The sequence below is a fragment of the Lagopus muta genome, chromosome 13, assembly GCF_023343835.1.
Source record: "Lagopus muta isolate bLagMut1 chromosome 13, bLagMut1 primary, whole genome shotgun sequence".
Taxonomy (NCBI): Eukaryota; Metazoa; Chordata; class Aves; order Galliformes; family Phasianidae; genus Lagopus; species Lagopus muta.
The window spans coordinates 16,340,958-16,364,171 of NC_064445.1; the positions used below are offsets into that span (position 1 = coordinate 16,340,958).

Here is a 23,214-nt window from a genome sequence, read left to right on the forward strand (position 1 = left end):
GGAGTGTCGGAGGTACAGGAGAGCCCACAGAGGAGCACGGGGCTGAGCAAAGGGAGGCATGGCAGAAGAACACAGGGGACCCCGCTGACCCGGGCCTCCCTGTGGGCACGCCAGCTGCTATCCCTAGGGCAGCTGCGAGCACATGGGCCTCTGTGGGCCCACAGCCACAGCCAGGCCTTTGTGATGGCTGGGCGGCACCACGCCCAGAGGCCATTGTGATGTGGATGGGTAACCGCAGCAACGACACCCCTGGCAGGGCCAGAGCCCTCGGGTGCTCACTCCGAGGAGAGCAGCTCTGTCAGGAGGCAGCAGCTCAACTTGGTGCTTTTCTCTGGTCTCCGGACATGGAGATGCTGAAGGAAGAGGAGCCTAAGGCTCACTCTCAGCCCAACCAAGGGCTGCCGAGTGGACAGGAGCAAGACGAGGTGAGGCTCAGGGAGTGAGGGAGAGACCAGCAGCATGACAGGATGGTGTGGAGAGCAGCAGGAGGAGGGACGTGGTGCTGGGGAGAGCCGGCCAGCTGGCCCTGAGCTCCTTACAGCCTGAGCACTGCGCTTCCTGACACCTGGGAGCATCTCCACACAGAGCCAACGATGCCTGGGAAGGCCAAGGCCCACGTGGCCCTGGAAGCTTGGAGGCGAGGGGCAGAGAGCAGCTTGGCCATGCTCAGCTCTGCCATCCATGGGGCAGGCCAAGCCCACGCCCAGGCCCAGTGGGCCCAGTGGGCCCGGTGGCACAGCGGGTGCTGTCGGGCCAGTGTGGGCGCTCAATCCCTCTCCTTCTGTTCCCCGCAGGTGATCCGCAGGCCACCTCACACAATGACAGCGGGCAGCCAGAGCCCAGAATCCTCCCTCCGAGAGGACAGGCTGCTGCCGCTGCCGGCTCCACACGGCAGCCACCAGGCACAGGTAGGGAGCCCCAGGGAGACCAGGTGCTGACAAGCAGGCAGCTGGCAAACAGCAGGACTTGCTAGAGGAGACAGCCAGGCCATCTCCATGTCAGACTGAGCCAAGGGAGAGAGGAGCTGCTCTCTTCCCAGCCAGCTCTGTGATGGCAGCGGCCCATGCAGCTGTGCCACCAGGACAGGTTGCAGGAGCATTTGCAGCAGGGCCATGGAAGGCAACACACGGAAGAGCCCAAAGTAACTCGGCCTTTCTCCTTGCCTTCTCTTGCAGGCAAACGATGCGGAAGGCAATGAGACGCTGTCCTGCGGAAGCGTCTTGCAGGGAGACACGGCCAGCGTGCCCACCTTGCCACCTCCGCCAGAGCAGGCAGTGGCTCAGGCAGCCGCAGCACAGCACGTGCCCGCAGCTGAGGCACCAACATCTGCCAGCGGCACCCGTGAGCTGCCTGATCTGCCAGCAGCAGCCTCTGTCTCTAGCTGCAGCGGAAGGGAAAAGGCCTTTGTACCTGAAGCCCCTGGCCATCAGGAGCTTTGCGCAACTGCTCTGGACAGCCTCGGCAAAGAGGATGAAGCAGCAGGATCGGGCAAACAGAAGAGTGCTCCACCGAGCCCAGCCGTCCCTGACGCAGCAGTGGAGAACACTGTGCAATCCCCTGTGCCACAAGTCCCAACAGAAACTGTGGCTGTATGCATCACACAGCAGGACCTGACACAAGCTCAGCAAGCAGAGGGAGCAGCAAAAGCAGACGAGGCCCAGAAGGCCGCACACAGATTTGGGCCTGATCCCCAAGAGCTTACAGCAGCAATAGCTGCCCACAGAGAAGCTGCGCGTGCTTTCTCACGCTGGGGCTACAAGTCAGGGCACCATGGAGGGCCACGGGCCTATCGGTACCCAGCCGCCATGAAGCCGTGCATCCGGTGCCAAGAGATGGGCGCTAGGCTGTGGCTGCACCATGAGACTCGAAAGCCATGTCGAAAGATCCTGTCAGAGAACACAAAGCTTCTGACAAAGATGGCTAAAAGTTGTGCGGCCTGTACCGGGCACAGCCTAGACGAATACTGGGAAATAAAAAGGCAGGTGAGGAACACCAGGAAGCAGAGAGCAGGGCAGAAACTCCCGTGTGTTCCAGAGCACGTGCCACGGGGCACGGCAAAGGAGGATGAGCTGGAAGAAGCTGATGATGAAGAGCCAAAGATCATAAGCCACTGGGTCAACCCCAGGATCGCAGCCTTCATCCGGGACCCGCAGGCTTCTCCTCAGCAAACGCCCGGCTCTTCCAGCATCACGGACACAGAGGTTTCCGGAGAGTCAGATGGCCAGGCACAGAGCACGGCTCTTCCTGCCTCAAGGCACGCAGATGCCAAGGCTGGAGGTGATACGCACGATGGCCATGGGATGCCAGCATCCACACCAACAGCAGAAGAGGAGGATGCTCCAGCTTCATCTCTCCTGAGCGAACAGAGCCCAGCGGCGACAGATGAGAGCCAGAGGCCTTGTCTGCATGAGCCAACAGCCTGTGCCATTCCTCTGCAGGACACAGCCCAGGCCATGGTGAGTCCAGGCGTCGGGAAGTGCTGGAGGAGACAGGTGGGCCGACCCCGTCAGACTGAGCCGCACCGAGCGTGGTCAGCTGTCGGGGCATGGCGGGGGCTGCTGCAGGGAGCCCCTAGGCCCAGCAGGTGCCACATGAGGAGCTGCTCTCTTCCCAGCCAGCTCTGTGGAGCAGGGTGGCAGCGGCCCATGCGGCTGCGCCACCAGGACAGGTTGCAGGAGCATTTGCAGCAGAGCCATGGAGGACAACACAGGGAAATGTCCCAACTCACTTCTTTCTTCTTGCCTTCTCTTGCAGGAGAACAAGCTGGAAGAGAATGAGACACTGCCCGGCAATGGGGTCCCGCAGGGAGACACGGCCAGCGTGCCCACCTTGCCACCAGAGCAGGCAGTGGCTCAGGCAGCCGCAGCACAGCACGTGCCCGCAGCTGAGGCACCAACATCTGCCAGCGGCACCTGCGAGCTGCCTGATCTGCCAGCAGCAGCCTCTGTCTCTAGCGGCAGAGGAACGGAAGAGGTCTTGGTGCCTGAAGCCCCTGGCCAACAAGAAACTCTCCCGTCTTCTGGTGCGAGTCGCGGTGAGCGCCGGCCACGGCGCAATCTGCTCAGGAGGGCGCTTGGGCGTCTGTTCAGGGTTTGCTGCTGCTGCTGCATCACAAGGCAGGAAGAGTAGCGGTGTCGGGCCACCAGTACCAGGCGACTTCTCAGAGCTGATCTCGCCCAGGCATGCCGAGACTGCGACGCTGGCTCCAAGATGAGACCAAGACCTTGGCCTGAGACAACAGCCCATCTTGCTAGAGGACACAATCCTCTCCATCGATGGCAGGTCGATTTAATTGGGCCCCTCCCTCCACCTGAGGGGGTGAGATATGCCCTCATCTGCGTCAGTCAGGTCCCTTCCAACCCAAGCCATTCTGTAATCCTACCTGATTCTACAACTGTGCTTTACAACTTCTCTGGTTTTCAGACCTTCAATCAGATTGTAGCTCTTGCTTGATAATAAATCCACCAACATTTAACACCCCAGAAAGACGTTTGAATTCTCTCGCCAACTCCTTATCTCACGAATTCACAAGACCTGGGCATAAGAACTCATAGGAACATAAAAAAGCAGAAGGCTCTCTCCCAGCTCTGAATAAGGGATCCAAATTGCCTAACTACATTCAACACAGACCAGAGGGCACTCACACCCCATGTCGTGGTTGCCCCCATCAGCTGTGCTAGCTCCACTCCTGGAGATTTCCAGCTTTCCTCCAGCCAAAATCCCAAGCAAGCCCCAAGTGCCACGGCTGCTCCCACAGCTGGCTCTGCCTGGACAAGGAACCTTGGGCTCCCAAGACGACAGCCGTTTTTACTCTTGCAGACACACAGACTTTGCAGTGAGTTAGAATTTGCAAGGGTAAGCATAGACCCGTGAAAACATGGGACAGCAAGCAATGCATACATCTGGCAATTACATTTTGGCTACTGCTGACTTCTGTTCTTCACAACAGAAGCACCTGAAAAGACAGAGCCGTGGGGGTGACTGTGATTGCTAGGCTGATTGCCTCTGTGGCCAGGATGTTTCTTTCTCATCCGGTACCTCTGGGCAGAGACTTTGAATGCTGTCATTATTCCATGCCTGCAAGACGTGGTTGAAGTTAAGGCATGGATCTGAAAGCTACCCCAGAACTTCTGGGTCGGTAATGCTGTTGGATTGCTTGTAAACATTCTGCTGTGAGGGTTTTTGTTTGTTTGTTTGTTTTTGAGTATTGCGGTGTGATCTAAAGCTCAATACAGGCCGGTGGCTACCAAAGCTGGATCAGTGGGAGAGCTTGGGCCTGGCCCCCCTATTTGCTCAGACAGCCACTGCTATGCAAGCAGCTCCATGGTGTGCTCTAACCCCTCACTCAATACAGCGACCAGAGCCTGAAGCCTAACCGATGGCAGGTTTATTCATTTGCTTTGTGAAGGGGTTTGACCAAGTTCTTGACCAAGTCTTGCCAGCACTTGAAGTTTAATCCCACCCACATCCTGCTAGTCAAACTACTCAAGAGCTTTTCTTCAACAGCGTTTATTGCACCAAAAGCTGGCTGTCCTGACACATTCTCTGGGGAGGATTCCCCTTAGTTGTCCCCCTTCAGCCAGCTGTTGCTGGCCACCTGCTCCACGCTGGGCCGGGAGGATGGTAAGAACTGCAGCAGCTGGACAAGGAGGGCCTGGCAGGGCTCCGGCAGCGCGGACACCCCCCTCAGGTGCTGGACCCCATCCTTCTGATGCTGGATCGTGTTGCAGAGGCAGCCGTGGAAGGGCAAGCTGCCAGTCACCATGGCAAGAAGGACCACCCTCAGGCTCCAGATGTCCAACTTCTTGGCACCGTGGGGGTAATGCAGCCACATCTCCGGGGCCATGTAGGCTTCTGTTCCGCAGAAGGTGCTGCTCACTTCTGGGTAGCTGCTCATTTCCTTGCTGAGGCTAAAGTCAATCTTGGCCTGGCGGCCATCAGCACTGAGCAGTATGTTCTCACACTTGAGGTCACGATGCACGATGTTGTGGTTGTGGAGGCAGTGCACGGCCCCCACCACCTGCACAAAGATGTCCCGGGCGTCGGGGACGCAGGGCAGCTTGCCCAGCTGCTGCAGCCGCTGCTGCAGGTCGAAGGCTGCCGACTCCATCACGATGTAGACCATACCGTCGGTCAGCTCAAAGATCTCAAAGATGAGCACGATGTTGGGATGATCCAGCTCACCGAGCATGGGCGGCCTTGAGAGAGCTGTGCCCAGTCTCGGGTGCCCAGCACATGGGGGTGTCGGAGGTACGGGAGAGCCCACAGAGGAGCACGGGGCTGAGCAAAGGGAGGCATGGCAGAAGAACACAGGGGACCCTGCTGACCCGGTCATAGGCTCCTTCCTCTGTTGGCATCTTTCGTAATACTCAAGAACAGCCATGCCTGCTTTATGCTGCTTGACGAGCTTCGCCTCCCTGTGAAGCACACATTTCCTTTCTAACTAAAAAGGAGCTTAGGGCCACAAAATAGCCATGAAAAGCCAAAATCCCTTTTTGGATGGACCTTCAAGATCATTTAGCTCCAAAGGTCCTGCTATAGGCAAGGACTCCTCCCACTAAAGCAGGCTGCTCACAGTCCTCCAGCCTGACCTTAAATGCTTCTGGGGAGGGGGCATCCACAGCAATTCTGGGCAACTTGTTCCAGTGTTTCACCACCCTCACAGTAAAGAATTTCTTCCTAATATCTATTCTGAATATACCAGTTTAAAACCATTTCCTCTTGTCCTGTCGCTGCATACCTGTATGAAAGTCCATCGCCAGCTTTCCTGCAGGTCCCCTTCAAGTATGGACAAGCTGCCTAAGATCCCCCTGAAACTTTCCTTCAGTTGAGGGGCACCAAGTCTTGCAGCCTGTCCTCATACAAAAGGTGCTCCTGAGAGCCTTCTCATTAGTTCAGCTCATGAAGTGCTTTGAAAGTCTCCTGAAAGAAGGAAATTAACTGAATCGTGCATCCATAGCTACGCACGTGCAATGGGGGGTCTTCGCTCTGCTCTGGCTCCTACGGGCAAGTAATCACTGCATTGAGTCTCATGTGCTGTCCAAGCTGGGTTCAGAAGCACACAGTTTTCTCCCTGCGGATGCCATTTGTACAGGCAAGCTGCGAGGGCCTGAATGCTGATGGCGTTCCTCTGCAGGACCTGCCCTGAGAGTCACCAAAGAGGACCCTCGGTCCCTGCTTATTGCCCATCTGATAGCAGGGAAGGAGGCTGTGGGAAGGACACCCTGCATGCACACCAAGGTGTTCCGAGTGCTGGCAAAAGGCGGGCGCTCCTCGGGGACCAGACAGCTATTTATTTTTATCATGCACATAACACTGCCCCAGGCACTGTGCCGCAAGAAACCAATGTCAGCTTCCCAAACCGATGTCAGCTTCCCAAACCGATGTCAGCTTCCCAAACCGATGACAGCTTTCTAAACTATCGCTTGTTTCGGAGCTGCCTCGCTCTCAGCTGCCGGCAGCCCGAGGCAGGTGCCGCTGGGAGGCGAGCAGCCGGCCGCAAGGAGCACTTCCACGCTCCGCGCCCCGCGGCGCTACAGGAAACACCCGCCCGGCCCCGCCTCTTCCGGTTTCGCTTGGTTCTGTTTCCGGGTCCTTTTCCAGTTTTCTTTCAGGTCTCCTTCCGGTTGCGTGCCGGAAGCTCTGCGCGGCCGTGTTGGTTTTTGGTGCGGGGTCCGTTTCGGAGCGGTGCGCAGACTGTGCGGTCAGGCGCACCCCCAGCAGGATCGCTGATGACACTGAGTGGTGCAGGTGGGACAACACAAGGAAGGGATGCCATCCAGATGGACCTGGACAAGCTTGAATGTGGTGCCATGCAAATCTAACCATGTTCGACAGGGCTCAGTGCATTGTGTTGAACTTGCAGTGGGGCAATCCCCGATATGTGCACAGATGGGTGAAGAACCAGAGAGCAGCACTGTGGAGAAGGACCTGGGGGTCCTGGTGTGTGTAAAGCTAAACGTGAGCCAGCAGCATGTGCTCAAAGCCTAGAAGGCCAGCAGTGACCTGGGCTGCATCAGCAGAGGGCGGGCAGCAGGGGGGGGACTGTCTGCATCTGCTCTGCCCTCATGAGGCCCCATCTGCAGTACTGTGAGCAGGCCTGGTGCCCCCAGCACAAGGAGGATGTGGGGCTGTTGGAGCAAGTCCAAGAGGAGGCCATGAAGATGTTCAGAGAGCTGGAGCACCTCTCCTCTAAAGAAGGGCTGAGAGAGCTGGGCTTGTTCAGCCTGGAGAAGAAGAGGCTCCTGGGAGACCACACTGGCATTCCAGAACTTGAGGGGAGTTTATAAGCAGAAGGGGGACTGTTTACGTTGTCTGATAGTGATAGGACAAGGGGAAAAGTTTAAAAGAGGGGAAATACAGGTAAGGAGGAAATTCTTTATTCAGATGGCAATGAGGCCCTGGCAGAGGGTGTGTGCACCCATCCCTGGAGGTGCCCAAGGCTGGGCTGGGTGGACCCTGGGCAGTCTGAGCTGGTGGGGGTGACCTGCTCATGGCAGGAAACTGTCAATGAGTGATCTTTAGCATCCCCTCCAGCCCAAGTTGTTCTGCGATGCTATGATCCCTCAGGTGACCTATGCAGCCACAGCTTTCAGGGCCCACTACAGCCCCAAATTTTGCGAGTCGCTCCCCAGCATCACACAGGAAATCATAGTCGTAGAATCACAGAATCTCCAAGGTTGGAAAAGACCCACAGGATCACCCAGTCCAACCACCCACCCATCACCAATAGTTCTCACCACACCACGTCCCTCAACACAAAATCCAAACATACCTTGAACACCTCCAAGGTCGGTGACTCCACCACCTCCCTGGGCAGCCCATTCCAGTGCCTGATCTCTCTTTCAGAGAAGTAGTATTTTCTGACATCCAGCCTGAATCTCCCCTGATGCAGCTTGAAGCCATTCCCTCTAGTTCTATCACCAGTTACACGAGGGAAGAGGCCCACCCCCAGCTCACTGCAACCTCCCTTCAGGTAGTTACAGAGGGCAGAAAGGTCTCTCCTGAGCCTCCTCTTCTCCAAACTGAACAATCCCAGCTCCTTCAGCCGCTCCTCATCAGCCCTGTGCTCCAGACCCCTCACTAGCTTTGTCATCCTTCTTTGAACTCGTGACAGGGCCTCAATGTCTTGCTTGCAGTGAGGGGCCCAAAACTGGACACTATTCGAGGTGCGGCCTCACCAGAGCTGAGTACAGCGGGACAATCACTGCCCTGTTCCTGCTGGTAACACTGTTCCTGATACAAGCTAGGATGCCATTGGCCTTCTTGGCCACCCAGGCACACTGTTTCAGCCGAGCATCAATCAACGCCTGCAGGTCCATTTCCTCTATGCAGTCTTCCAGCCACTCCTCCCCAAGCCTGTAGCATTGCTGGGGTTGTTGTGGCCAAAGTGCAGGACCCGGCATCTGGCCTTGTTGAAGCTCATCCCATTGGCCTCAGCCCAGCTCTCCAGCCTGTCCAGATCACTCTGTAGGGCCTTGCTGTCCCCAGGCAGATCCACACTTCCAACCAACTTGGTATCATCTGCAAACTTACTGAGGGTGCACTCAACGCCCTCATCCAGGTCATCAATAAAGATACTGAAGAGGACAGGCCCCAAAAATCCCGGACGACCGCTCAGCACCGCCGCCCCAGTCCCCTGCTATAAGACCGCACACGGCGCCCACCGGCGGGGAGAGCGGCGGGGTGCGCTCCGCGCCTCCTGTCTGCTCAGGGCGGCGGCCACGGGGCGAACGGATGGCTGGGACCGGGTCCGGTCCCCCCTCCCAGCCGCGTCGCTGCCCGGTGTGCGCCGCGCTCCGCCCCGGGGGTGGTGGCGGCAAGGGCGCCGGGAAGCGCGCGGAGCCGGCGGCGGCCGGAGCGGTAAGGGGAGCCCGCCCGGCACGGCCCGCTCGGCGCGGGGCGCTGCGGGAGCGCACCGGGGCGGGGCAGCGCCGGGAGGGGCCGTGCTCGGCGGCTCCGCTCCCTCGGGGGCGCCGGCGGCGCCGGGGAGTCCCGTGGGGCGGCCGCGGCGCGGTTCGCGCGGAGGGACTCGGCGGCCGCGGGGCCGCGGCTCCCCTCCGGGCCCGATCTCGGCCGGGGCCGGCGCGGTGCGGGGGGCCGGGCGGGGCGCAGCGGATCGCCGCGCTGCCTCCCGGGCTCGGCGGGGCCGCGGGGCCGGGCGCGTTCCCCGAGCTCGCCGTCGGGGCGCCCCGCCGGCCGGGCCGAGCGTGCCTCGGTGCGACGGGGTGGCCGCTCCGCGCTAAGGGGCGACGCCGCCGGGCCGCGGCACGGGCCGGGCTCGCCCCGCTCCGGCCCCGCGGAACGGCGGAGCGGGCGGAGAGGTGGGTGCGGAGCGGGCGGCCTCGGCGCTGGGGCCGGCGCTGCCTGCCGGCCCGCTGGGACGTACAGCGCGTCCTGCCGGGCGGGGCTGCGGCCTTACCGCCGTTCGTGGCGGGGGCGGTTCGGGTTCGTCTCGTCCCGGCCTTACAGCTCCCGGCATCGAGCGCGCCAGGCGCGTTTAAAGCGCTCCTTCTGCAGGGAGTGCGTGCGGTACCGCAGCGGCAAGCGGTGCTTCTGGTCAGCCCTGCGCCTCGCTTGGTCTTGTGCGGGGCGAGCGGGTAAACCGGCTGTGCCTATTGAAAAGCCGTCTGCGTTTCAGTCTCTTGTTGAAACTTCACCAAGTGACCGGTAAATGCGTTTCCGTGCTGCTGCTACAGATCAGCACGTCCTCTTGCCACGTTGCTGGTAGGATTTGTTTTTATCTGCCTTTGCAGAATTAAGGTATTTCCCCTGCCTCACGCTCTCCTTCAGCTGGACTGCTCATGAAGTGGTGCTGTAACAAGAGCAGGAGCTGTCTGAAAAGCGACCTGCCAAACACCCTTTTCTCTTTCCCCCAAGCTAGATCCCTTGCCCAGCTGATGGCGTTGTCGCAAAAACAGTTGTGATGGCCCAGGGCCCGGAGCAAGCAGCCGGCTGGGAGACGGGCTGGTAAGAGCTGCTGAGGATAGCAGTCCTCTGAGCACATCTCAGGGCTGTCTTCAACTGAAATCATTCTTATGATTTGTACTTCACTCATACCGACTAAGAGTGTTTCAAATTAAATATTGCCAGGCTGTTAATGTTTCCCTAAAGGCTGATTCTGTTTGGAGGATGAACTGACGTGACACATTTTAGGGTGTTCAAAGGTAGTTAAGTTAATGTGAAAAGAACAGTGTAGATACCTAATCAGTTTTAGTGTTGCTGATGTATCCTTGTGGTTTTCTTTGAGGGTGCGAAAGGGTTATTATAATACATCAGCAATACCTGGGGTCTCCATTGCAGTATCGTGGGGAGTGAATTAGAGTGGTGATAGCAGGTATGCGTAAAGGACTGGCATTGTTCTGGGTGTATGGCACTGACCAAATCAATATTGTGTGCAGGCTGGGAAGTCATAAAGTTTAAGTTGGAGACTGGTGGAACAGTACAGTGAGTTGCTCAGAGGCTGGAAAAATTGCCCCATGGTGAGAGGTGTGAGATCTTAGAGAGCTCTAAGTATTTTTTATAGAAGATTATTGACAGACCCCTGAATTATACCATGTAAGGGGAAAAGAAAACAAAAAATGAAAAAGACCCTGATGCTGATACTTTGGAGAGAAAGGCTTACAAAAACTCAGTAGCTGCAAATGGCTTCCATCTCTGTGGTGGATGAGTAAGAAATGGAACAAATGTCCCTTGGAAAGTGGCAGATTTTTGTAGCTGGTGTTTTCAAATCAAGACTAAGTCTCTTCCTGGAAGAGTCCACAATGATGGCCAGGTTTTGTGCTTGTCAACTAAAATGGAATGCAGTGAACTGGTGGTCTATTACAATCCCAGTTGGAATTTGTACTACAATGTTGTATTATTTTAAGGTCCTGAGTGATAGGAATGTATTGGGTTTCACAGGAATTTGTCAGCAGAGTTGGCCACAGACCCTCAGAGTCCCAGGTCATTATCTCTGTTGCTTTTAATACATTTAAGTAACATTTTTTTTTTTTCCAAGTATTACATTATCAGAACATATGATCACAGAAGAAAGGCATGCAGGTAGCAAGGGGCACTTGAGTTTGCAGTTATCGTAATAAACAACAGTGCAAGAGCAAAGGTGTTCCTGATGTTACGAGCATAGCAGAGTTGTTAAAAGGAAATACTGATTTGGTAATGACATTGAATGTCAGATTCCTTGTGAACCTGGAAGAATCAAAGCCTAAAGATAGCAGCATGTTGGTGTGTTAGGGCTGATTCCAAAAGGCCGCACTGCAGAGCAGCAAAACCTCGGTAGCTAACAGTGTGCTTCACACACAATTACACGATGGGAAATACATTTCTGGGGCTTAACTCAATTTTGGTTTGCTAACTTTTGTGCTTTTGCTTTAAGGCTAGGACTGAGAGATCTTTGCAAACCGGTTGAAAACTCTTTATAAACTTTGGGGGCACTTAAGCGTGTGAAGGGAAAAACTTGGAATTGGTCTATTTGCAGCAGATATATGAACTTAACACATCTGAACTGAAGTCCTTTAAAATTGGTACCTCAATTCTCTGAAAAATAGTTGTGGGCAGGCTAAAGGTTGTAAATAGTGACGGTGTGGGTGTCACTAAAACTGGGAGATGAGCTCAGGAGCTGGAGAGATGCTCTGAAAGATGCTTGGGGTCTCAGTGTTTAGCACGAAGCAACAGCTGCCTTAGCCTGGGTGCTTGGATCAAGACTAGTAAAGGCTGCCAGCCTTTCTCTTCTTAGTACCTTTTTGCTTAAGTGTTTTGAGGGATAAATCTACTTAAGTGCTATGCTTAGGGTGACATTATAGGAGAGTTTGCAGTCTGCAGGCTTCATTTCAGCAGCCCAGTAACTTATGTCCATCATGACTAATCACAGTTAGGCCTGTTTTGGTGTTTTTTCCAGCAGAAAATTTAAACTTGAACCCCAAACTTTGTCCCTATGCTGGAAATAATACCTCACATCACTTACTTTGCTAGAATAGGTACACCTTGATGCAGCATGCTTGAATATTTTCTTTTAAAGTGCTCACATTTGGGCATTTGAAGCTGATAAAATGCAGTGCACATTAGTAGGATTCATACTTTCTTACTGGGTAAACAAGCATTTGATCCCAGAGATGTTGCTCAGAGTGTAAGTGAAGTGATTCTGTCAGAACTGCATGAACTGTACAGTTTGGAGCTTCTCACTGAACATGCTGAACTTTGAGTCTCCAGAACAGCTTGCAAAAACAGGTTTGGCCAGAGCTTGTCAGCTTGTGAACTCCTGGTGTCACAGCAGGGGACATTTAGGATTAGATGTTTGAGCTTGGCTGACATCTTATGGTGTTGACTTCAGAAGGCATTCCAGTATTTCCAGAGTAGAGGAAGTAATTCTCAAGTGCAGCAGCATTTAGTATTACCTAGGATGTATCCCTTACATAGTAGGTTGTCAGTGTTTGTACCGATGGCAAACTGGACTGGTAAGTCTGCTTCTGTTTCTTCTGTGACAGGTGACTTCTGATACAACCAGACACTTAAGGGAAGGATTCATAAAGAGAAGCCTGGAAAGACTAAAGCTGCAAGAACAGGAGTTGAAAAAAAGGAAAGAGAAAAAAAAAAAGGGGGAGGGAAAAAGAGAAGAGGGTTGAAAGGTGAGGCTGTACTTTAGAGAATGTCCATCAGCTGTCTCTTCAGATTTGTTACACTATTGCATACCAAGTGGCATCCAAGAAGGGAGTTGTCAACTGTAAAAACCCAGGCTTTGAGGAAACAGGAATCCAAGAACTCGAACCAATGCCTTATAGTTTTTAATTTGTGTTACTGTGGGAAAGAGAAGCAACCTATCTCAGTGTGTAGGGCATCAGATGGAGTCTGTTACGATTGGACTAGAGACATTCTGAGGTCCTTTCAGACTTGACCATTCTATGCTTCTGTGGACCTGCGGTGAAATCTGAGAGCTGTTGCCCTCAGATTGCACCAAAGCTTAAGATTCTGCATGAGGTTGTTTTCTTGTATTGTTTATATATTTACTTCTATTATTCTATGCTGCAGCATCACAAATCAATGTCTTTGTGGTTTGAAGTAGAGTTAATGTGACAGACACTTCTAGGTGCCTCCCACTTGACTGTAAGGTTCAAAGCTAGGAATGAGCCTTGTTTTTCTGCCTTTCCTTCCACCCTTTTTTACTTGTTGGTTTTTTTTTCATTGTTATCTTTAGGGCAGTGGTTTTGAATTTTGTATATGAGTAACAGTAGTATATAAAAGCTTAGATGCTATGGCTAGTCTGCTTGTATTACATCCTACATTGTCACTGGTAATTAACCATGTTACACACCTCCATGTCTAAAGAAAAGCAAAGAAAAGAAAACCAACAAAAACAAAAGGACACCCTGAATGTTAGAATGCTGTGGCAGTTCTGTGGCACAAATAGAACTTGGTCAGGTTGGATGGGGCTCTGAGCACCTGGTGAAGCTGTAGGTGTCCCCGTTCACTGCAGAGGGGTTGGACCAGATGCCTTTGAAGGTCCCTTCTAACTGACATGATTCTGTGATTCTAACATAGTGTATAAAATGTTGGATCTCTGAAAATGTTGCTACGCTTCTATTTTTAATTGAATATCTTCTTACTCAAATGCTTTAAAGATAGGAATTTTAAATACTTGTGTGAGCACTTTGTTCCTTGAGTTTTCTGGAGTTTTCTTATCATATCGTGTTGGTTGTTTAGTAGATCTGCTTTCTACAGGACAAGGTTTCAAAAAAGCAGTGGCAGCTTCATCTTGAGTTTTGATTGATCATTGAATCATTGCATTTTTGTAACAATGGAAGTGGTCTTGTAACTCTTAATGTCACCCTCATGCTAATCTGTAGGGGAGCTTTGTTAAGGTAAGAATTAGATCCATATGCTCTGTCTCTGATTGTGTCCTTGGAGACAAAAGATAATGTGAGTCTGTCTTCATGGCAGTGTGCATAAAGAAAACCCTAGAATACAAACGATCAGAAGATGTAAATGCAGAACCACTGTGTTCTAAATGTGTGCATCGGTTGGACGCATGTCATCAACATGTGTTGTTTCTTTAAACATGTTATTATTGTAACAACCATCATTTCTTATTAGTCAAATGTGGGTTCTTGGTGACAGGTTGCTTATTATTAGCAGTTCAAAGTCTGACATCCAATTTCCCAGGACTCCAAGTGTAAAACAAGCGTCATCTAAATTGTCCCATATTGATAATTACCTAGAAAAAAACGTGATGATGAACAAAAAGTTCAAGAGAGAAAAAAGAAAGCTAAGCTCAAGAAGAGAGGAGAGGCAGATAGATGGAGATGAAAAGCATCCCCAAAAGCAGCACAAAGTACCAGCTGAAGAACAGCAGTGGCCAGAGAATGTGCCTGAATGGGAAGAAAGGAAATCCCTGCTAGCTCAGAGAAGAGCGGAGTCTGTCAGACTGCTTACAGTGCTGTTAAACCATGTGAAAGTAAGAATACTTTAAAACGTATTTTACAATTTGAAGGATGTTTGTTAGAGCTTGAATAATTTGGTAGACGTTTGGTGTCTTATTGCTGTTTGAAAGAATGTCTTAGAAGTGACTGAACACTGAGAAGGCCTGAGGTCTAAATCTTGTGACAGTTTGTCCTTGGAGCAAAGGTGGTGTGATTCTACTCAGAAACTTGGATACTTGTTTGAAGCCTTGTCATTATTCTATCAAGATAGGGCTGGAAAGACTGCATCAACTCTTATTAGACTTGATACAACACCGCAAACAGGGAAATTAAGGGTGGGAATGTAAAATTGATGTTTGGTCTCATGTCTGCAAGTGAAAGAATTAAGTCCATATGGATTACGCTGATTTCATTTCCAATAGCTTCTGTGTTGTGGCCAACACTAAGCTGTAAGTTTTATTTGATTGACTTAGATAATATCTTGAGAAAGTCAGCAGAGGAGTGGTACAAATTGCAGTGTTATAGACAGAAATTCATGTTTGGAGGCTTATTTTAGTGCTTTGGGGTGAAAAAGTTTGAAATCTTCGGGGTGCAAACGTGACATTTTCTTCATCATTTGCTACATAAAAATTAGCTCGCAGCTTTGAACAAGTTGATTTTTCAACATTTAAGATTGTTAAAGGTCCACCATTCACTAAGAGTTAATTGCCATTCTGTGTGAATTTTAGGGCTCCACAACACCTGATGTTGGCATTAATTACATAGGTTGCTCAGAAAGTAATGCCTCCCGTTTATTTCCATGAAAGCTATGACAGACAGAAAGAGCACAATGACACTATTTTATGGAGCAGATTTTCAGCTGTATCACTGATTTTCAACATGAACTGATTCATGCAGATGAGCTGATCAAGATGTTCTTTATTTCGTGGTGTGACAGCTGTGCATGGCCATCCAGAACATGGTTTGTCTTTCATTTCGCTGTCACCACTGCTGAAATGCACCACCCAGCCCTCACTGCACTGACATCCACTGTTTGGTCTCCACCAGTGTTCACCAAGCCTTGATGAATGTCAGTGGGTCCCATTTTTTTCTGCGTGGAGGAATTCAGTTCCACCCCATTGCTTTATCCACACTGCCGTGTCAGAAACTATTCTGTCTCTGCTGCCATCTGTCACACGGCCACACACTGTAACAGAACATTGGTGGGAAGGTTCAGCCTCTACTGCCATACCACCAGAATCCTCCTCTGATGTTGTGGGCCAACAGGATAACATAGGAGGCATTACTTTTGGAGCAGCCCTTACGTGAATTTGATGAGTTACATGTTTATTTTCTTGGTTTCAACACATGGGAAGCATTAGGTTGGTTGTATTTGGACCCATTCAAACTGTGTACAGCAAAATAATTAGTCTAAATATAATATTCTTACCTACAAAAATCTAGCAATTTTTCTATTGTAAACAACACTGGTTGTGATGCAGTAATCAAACAATAAATGTTGTCTGAAGCAATTGTAGGGAGGTAGAGGAATTAGTTGGAAGGACAACTGTCTTAGTTACTTGAGAATGCCCTGTTCTGAGACAAAGAAGCAGCTTTAGTTCTGGGCTAGGAGTAGTGAGACTGTGTGATCAAGCTCTGAATTAAGCTAAATTTATCTCCTTTGTAATTCTTCTGAATGTAGAACTGCATATTGATGAGTTTGCAACTTGCAGTCTTTATAGTTCTCTGTGCTCAATAAACGTACATAATCGTTTTCCCAATTTTCATTTGAAGGATGTTGTGCAGTTGGCAAGTCAGAAAGTGGATCCTTCACCAGGCGTAAGGAAGAATGATTCCTTTTCTGAAGCAGCATTAAAAGCCATACATCAGAAACAGATTAACTCCTGTTATCTTATGCACAAAGATTTGGAACACAAGGAAGAGCTTAAGTGTCAGTTAACCCAAAAAAGTAGCAGCTTATGTTGTGAGGAAGGAGATTTGACTGCCTTCTGTGCATCTACTTCTCATATAGTCAAGACAATTTTAAATGACCCCGCTGCAGCTCTGAGTTCTGGCAGATGGACTGGCAGAGATGCATACAGCTCCTTTGGCTGTGGATCTTTACTGATCACAGTGACTCAAGACTGCAAGGTCATTGAATCTCTAGATGGAAGGGACTGCCAAACACTGAACGTGGTTCACCCACAGACGGGGTCTGAAGATGGTTACAGAAAGCAAAAGGTTTACGAGACCGATGAATTCATTCATTATTTACTAAACTACTATCAGACACCAAGCTATGAACGTGTTTCCCTAGGGACAAAAAACTCTGCAAACAAGTCCTGGTGGAAGAGGGTGGTGTGTGATGATGACAGTGGTTTTCACATCAGCTTGTGTAACAGGCAGGGTCGGCACTTCAGAGAAGTGAGTCTTGTACAAAATCTCAACAGCAGAAATTGCGTTGGTGATGATAACTGTAGACTAGTGATCACTGCTGGGGAATTGGAATCAACAGGCGCAGTGTTGAAAAATAAGACCTGTGCAGATAGGCTTGCAAGGAAGCTGCAAATACAGAGGAATGACACACTCACTGTTGATTACTTATCACATGCTGAACCAAATCATTCTTTGGATTGCACTGCTGCCGCTCGTGATGAGGAATTTGAACAAGAAGATGGTAGAAATGAAGTTACCAAACAGTACAAATCTTGTAGATCTTACCAGTTACAGGACTTGTTGGAAGAGATCAGTGATTCTGAGTACTTCAGTGAGGCATGCAGTGGTGCAATGAAGAGTGCAGAAAGGAGTGAACAAATTGACAGCAATTGTAACAGAGGGTGCTTGCCTGCAAGAGAGAAAGAGAGAAAATTACTGGTTTATTTCAAGAATGTTACTCTGGAAGGTCAAACAAAGGAAAGCAGCAAATGCAACTTCTGTTCTAGTTCTGCCCATGAGGGCTTGGCTAGGCAGTGTGATCATAACCTTGAAAAGTCATGCAAGAGGTCTAGCAGTGAATTAAGACATAAAGGACAGAAAAGTGAGAGACATTTCAGGGAAGAGGAGAGAAACACTTACAAAATGAAGAAAAAGAGGAAAAAGCTTTCTTCTGATGTTTTACCTGATGAATGTGGCTTTTCAGAGACCGAGAGTTGCATACAGCTGGAGTCACTCAGAAAGATAGAAAGAAGATATAATAAAGCATTCCACAACAAAGTGAAATTCAAGACACTTCACGCAGGCACAGCAGCACCAGGCATTACTGCTTCTGACTGCTTTCCACTTCAGGAGACACTCCGGCGCACAGGTGAGAGAGAGGTACATCAGAGCTGAGGTGAATGCAGTTGATAGTCATAGTTCTCTGGCAGGTGAGATTAATTGCCACAGTTGTCACAGTGACGGACGGTAAGTGTTTGTAAAAGCTTAACAGAGTGTGCAAAGGGTACAAAAAGACTGCGATTGCACTGCTGCTAAAGGTTTTGTCAGTTCAGCTCAGAAACACTTTGAGCAGCTGCAGTTGGAGTCTCTTAACTGGGTTAAATGTTGGTAGGTAGGTGGTTATTCTGTTAATAAATGTTGGTAGATAGGTGGTTATTCTGTTGATAACAACATGCATGCTGATGACTCCACGTGCTCTCGAACAGTACAGAGTTGTGAGGTGGCTCAGTATGCAGTGCATCTGTGTGGGAGGTGCTGCCTCAAGTCAGTGGATTTCAGTTCAGGTGGCCATCTGATTTCCATACGCAGTTGCTGCATCTCTGAATATTGTTATTCACAGCCTTTTCTCAATGTACGATGCTTACAGGTTGGCTGGCAGCTACCTAACAGCCACCTCCTCATATCTTCCCCTCCTTCCCCCTTCACAAACTAATTTCAAGTAACTTTCTCATATACTTATCTACAGGAGATGAGAGGAAATTAATATTGAGAAGAGAGATGGATGCAGATGAAAGAGGATGCCCTCTCTTTCCTCTTGAGATAATTCAGACAAACCCCTGCTCAGATACTTTCTGTGGAGCAGAGCCCAGAAGAGGATGCTGAACAGCTACTATATAATAGCTCTTAAGCTCCTTTTAGAAGTGGAAGAAGAAAGCCCTTTAGCCGTTAAAAGGTATTGGAAGTACTTGGGCTTTTTTTCCTTAGGTAATTCCTTCAGTTAGAATGGTCTAACTGATGTAGCAAGCCACAGAAACAGAATCTCTATTTACCTTTTGGATGCAAGGACCAAAATTTTCTCCAGGGCCAGACAAGCTTTTGTGGACCAGTTGCTCAGAATTTGAAGATTTATGGATTCAGATCTCAGAGATAAACTCTGATTGATATTTACACAATTCCCTACGTTTACAGATACAGTATTTAGTAATATCAAGTCCCTAGAAAAACAAAAACAACAACAACAACCACATAAATATATAAATCATAGAGCAAGGATATGAAGTGCCTTCTCGATCAGATTGTTAAAATGATGGAATTGGAAGCTGTGGGGGACATTTATATGTAATGGTGGAGAATAATAGATTTCTAAATAAGAAAAAAATATATACTGTAATGTTCACAGTGGAAAAATACTTGTTTATTATTCACAGTTCTGAAAGTGTTTCTGAAAACCTGCTGGTCTTTGGAAGGAAGGATTTCACAATAACTGCTAGATGTAGCGCTTCTGAGAAACTGATTTTCTAAGCACAGCTCTGAATGTTGGACAGTGAAAGAGCAACGTCTGTCAGCATGTTGACAGCTCATACTTAGCAGGTTGAAAATACCATAGAATCATAAAGTCGAAGCGTGGCTTGGGTTGGAAGAGGCCTTAAAGCCCCCCCCAGCCCCAGCCATGTGGTGGGCTGCCTGCCCACCCAGCTCAGCCTGCCTAGGGCCACCCAGCCCAGCCTTGGGCACCTCCAGGGTTGGGTGCACACAGCTCTGGGCAGCGCCAGGGCCTCACCGCCTACTGCATAAAGAATTTCAGCCTAACATCTAATCTAAGTCCCCCTTGTTTTAGTTTAAAAACATTCTCCCTTGCCTCCTTACACAGTCGCTATCAGACCATGTAAAAAGCTGGTCCCACTCCTGCTTATAAACTCCCCTCAAGTTCTGGGAGGCCGCAGTGCAATCTCCCTGGAGATCTCTCCAGGCTGAACAAGCCCAGCTCCCTCAGCCCTTCTTACAGGAGAGGTGCTGCAGCCCTGTGAGCATCTTCACAGCCTCCTCTGGACCCACTCCAACAGCCCCACATCCTGCTTGTGCTGGGGGCACCAGGCCTGCTCACAGTACTGCAGATGGGGCCTCATGAGGGCAGAGCAGATGCAGACAGTCCCCCCCCTGCTGCCTGCCCTCTGCTGATGCAGCCCAGGTCACTGCTGGCCTTCTAGGCTGCGAGCACACACTGCTGGCTCATGCCTAGTTTTTCAGCCTCCAGGACCCCAAGGTCCTTCTCTGCAGGGCTGTTCTCAAGGAGTTTTTCTCCCACTCTGTGCACATATCTGGGATTGCCCCACTGCAAGTTCAACACCTTGCACTTGGCCTTGTTGAACATGGTTAGGTTTCCATGGATCCACTTTTCAAGCCTGTCCAGGTCTGTCTGGATGGCATCCCTTCCCTCCAGTATGTCACCCTGCTCTGCTCAGCTTGGTGTCATCACCAAACTTGCTGAGGGTGCATTGATCTGTCTGTGCCACTGATAGAAATGTTGAAGAGCACGGGTTCCAAGATGGACTGCTGTGGAGCACCACTTGTCACTGGCCCGCGCCTGGACCTGGGAGCCATTAACCACAACCCTCTGGCTGTGGCCATCCAACAAATTCCTTATTCTTAGTAATCCACCCTTCAAATCCATTTCCCTCCAACTTAGAGGCAAGAATGCGATAAGTTCACGAGATTTCAAGAAGCTGTCCTTTGGAAGGCACATGCAGTGAGATAGCTATTTAGTACAATTAAGCTTACTTAAAATTTCTAGAAGAATTGTCAAATGCTGTTCAATTCCTGCTGCATGGAAGTAAAAATGTGAAAACTCAGTCTGGGAGCTTGAGTTATATCCGCATTTACTCAGATGACTGTATTTAGCAGACAGTCACAGTTGCTCTGGGCCAAAGTCCCACAGAGAGACAGAGAGGACCAGTTCTACTCACAACACACTAATTATTTCAACTTTCATTTTAGTATGCTTAATTTATTACGTGTCAGTATGTAAATGTGATGATGTTGCCTTCCTTATATAACATATTACCCACATTTGTAACTTCTGCTCTAATAAATCATCATTTTGTAAAAAATTGTAGTTGTTTGTGGTAGATTGGTTTTCTCCCATTGCTCAGTATTGGTGATTCATGCAGGCATCTGAGCCACACTGCCAGGTTCTGCCTGTTGCCTCTGTTCACACGTTCAGATGCTGAGTGCCTTCTGAGGATCACAAATGACTGCTCAGAGTTGTGTTACCCAATTGCTTTTACCTAAAAAGCAACCACCCCCTCCCCCAAACACCTTATTTTCTTGACAAAAGTATTTTCTATTGTGGAAAACATTCATGCCTCTTTTAAGTTTCCTTTTTACTGTTTTATGCAGTTACAATGAAGACCAGCTCATATATTTGTGAAATGTTTCAGTTGCACCAACAGGACCAAGGCTGTGTTTTCTTCTCTATGCACTAGTTGCATATAAAGGAAAAGATGACAGAATTTCCCCTTGTCAGTCAGTTCTGCACTGTAAGTGCCCTTTTCCCATACGTCAGACCCTTCAATTAGGGATGAGAAGGTATTTGGGTTTGTTAATCTATGGGAGGAACTATGGATTTCCTTCAGTGTAAATGCCTAGGATGTTATCAATGTGTTTTCCCACTAGTCAGTATAAACAAATAAATGCACCAGTTCTGTAGTTGCTTCTGGTGTTCACCTGTATTGATTGGAATTGATAAAGCAGATCTTTGTCTCCAAGTCCTCATTCAGTGTAAAACACTGTTAGTGAATAAAACATGCTTACTTAAAACAGACACCATTGTATCATCTGTAGCAAAATGTAATTTGTGTTTCTTTTTTCTTTGTCAGTTGGGATTACTTAGAACCTGTTCCTAGGACATTTAGTACCAATCCCTCACTTTTCCTTCCTGTGCACTTAACTCAGGCCCCATCTTCCCACACACTGAACTGTTCTGTAGAATTGTGTTGGTTATCTTGAAGGCTAATCTTTAAGCATACATAAAACTCCTTCAAATTCTAGCTTAGTAAATTAAATTTCAGTTGCTTTCAGGAATAAATGTTTTACCTAGCAGGAAAGTTAAGGGATGTGTATATAATTTGAGCATTTAATAGGCAAAAAGCATTCAAATAGTTGAGCATGTAACATTCCTAGTATAATTTCGTATCTTGGAGCTTGGTTTATGCTGTTACAGTGAGGTGGTGTTTCAAGAGGTGATGGGGTTTAACTTGTGCGGGTTATTGCTTTTCTGGTATGTATATATTTTGTGGAAGAGCTGCTTACTGTTCTTATGACACCTGTAAGCCCTGTGAAATAGGGCCCTGTGACTGCAGGCCTTGCCATCAGCTCTAACTTCACGTACAGAACTAAGGTGCCCCCAGCAGAGCTAGCGCCATCAGCCATGGGGAGCTGCCTGGTCTGGAGCTTTGTTATCTGAGCTGTGTGGGCAGTTGTACTTCATGCTGAATTCCAAAGTCAAAATCCCAGTCGCGGTCCTACAGACGGTTTCTGAAGCAGAAATACATTACTCCTATTATTGTACCAGTCCACCTGCTGGATGTGTAATAAGAATACATTTATAGTATATGGCCTTTTCCATATGCTGGGCATAGAACACTGTGTAGGAATGCCTCCCCATTTATTTCACCTTCTGTAAAACCATGTAACTCCCAGCAAAAGCATTCGTTACTAACCTGTGTGTACATACAACTTGAAGTAAGAGCTAGCAGAGGGCATTCAGAGTAAGCAGCATCCAGGTGAAGGAAATTCTGAATTTTACAATGCAGGTGACAGTTTGCCACCACTGGTTGGATATGAGATGCTGCTCGATTGCTCTGATTTGTGCCAGGGCTCAAGTATGCTGTCATGACATCTGAATAACTGGTATTTCAACACTTCACAAGGCAGATTCATGACAGTCTCTGCACTTAGCTTTTCATTGTGCTCTCCTTGGTTAATATACAAACTGTTCAGCTACTGGCACGGTTCTTTTTGCTTAGTCACTGCAGCCAGTCATTGCTGAAGGGATCAAGTTGCAACAAACAGTAGAAAACATGAGCAGATACCCATTTTCTCCAGCACTTCAGCAGAAAAGATGTGCCTGCCTGTTTGTGGAATCTCTGCTCTTATGACACATGCCTTCCCTTTCACAATGAGTATTCTGGTTTTCTCTGAAAAGGTCTTACCCTGAAGGGTGCAACTTCACGCACCTGTGTTTAACATTAAGCTTTGTCCTGTGTTACTGCCAGTTTTGTTTGTTCTTTAGGATGCATCAAATTGTACTGTACAGATATGCTCTCAAAATGGTGTTCAGTTCCTCGGGGTATGTTGTTGACTAACATAAGAGCTGGTGTTGGACCCTCTGAAGGGTAGGCTGTAGCCCTGCCTCACTCCACTACAGGTGGTCTTCCAGAGCAGCTTTTGCCCAGTGTCAGCAGTTACTCAGGCTTTTTTCATGCTTAACTCTGTTTTTGCAACAGTAAAATATATGTGAATGTGTTCTGTTAGAAAAATAATATGCCATAGAGCTGCATTTAGAGGCATTCAGCTTGAACAGTCCAGTCATGGAATAATAGAAGAAAGACACTGGAGAAAGACTATAAAACTTGTAACGCTGGGGGCGATTAACCATCAATTTCAATTG

General features: G+C 49.3%; 2 protein-coding genes across 11 annotated transcripts; one reads left to right on the forward strand and one right to left on the reverse strand.

The window, feature by feature from the left end:
- Positions 1-4,443: 4,443 nt before the first annotated feature.
- Positions 4,444-5,383, reverse strand: LOC125699834 (testis-specific serine/threonine-protein kinase 6-like). Its single transcript, XM_048959803.1, has one exon. It carries the CDS (start codon positions 5,381-5,383, stop codon positions 4,562-4,564), a length of 822 nt encoding a protein of 273 aa, XP_048815760.1. The 3' UTR covers positions 4,444-4,561.
- Positions 5,384-8,736: 3,353 nt separating this feature from the next.
- On the forward strand, positions 8,737-23,138 carry LOC125699827 (A-kinase anchor protein 17B-like). 10 transcript variants are annotated; one of them, XM_048959786.1, is made up of 5 exons: positions 8,790-8,862; positions 9,884-9,969; positions 12,483-14,446; positions 16,185-17,694; positions 18,292-23,138. In XM_048959786.1, exons 3-5 carry the CDS (start codon positions 14,090-14,092, stop codon positions 18,426-18,428), a joined length of 2,004 nt encoding a protein of 667 aa, XP_048815743.1. In that variant the 5' UTR covers positions 8,790-8,862; positions 9,884-9,969; positions 12,483-14,089; the 3' UTR covers positions 18,429-23,138. The 10 variants fall into 10 exon arrangements, with proteins under 10 accessions (XP_048815749.1, XP_048815743.1, XP_048815752.1 ...); XM_048959795.1 differs by lacking the exon at positions 12,483-14,446; XM_048959785.1 differs by having other exon boundaries at positions 8,794-8,862; positions 9,880-14,446.
- Positions 23,139-23,214: the final 76 nt, after the last annotated feature.

Bases quoted from the DNA above. Each gene is read 5' to 3' on its own strand.
- LOC125699827 (XM_048959786.1), top strand. From the start codon at position 14,090: ATGTGGGTTCTTGGTGACAGGTTGCTTATTATTAGCAGTTCAAAGTCT. The intron at 14,447-16,184 runs GTAAGAATACTT...TTTCATTTGAAG, and splicing joins TGCTGTTAAACCATGTGAAA to GATGTTGTGCAGTTGGCAAG. The intron at 17,695-18,291 runs GTGAGAGAGAGG...ACTTATCTACAG, and splicing joins GGAGACACTCCGGCGCACAG to GAGATGAGAGGAAATTAATA.
- LOC125699834 (XM_048959803.1), bottom strand. From the start codon at position 5,383: ATGGCTGTTCTTGAGTATTACGAAAGATGCCAACAGAGGAAGGAGCCT.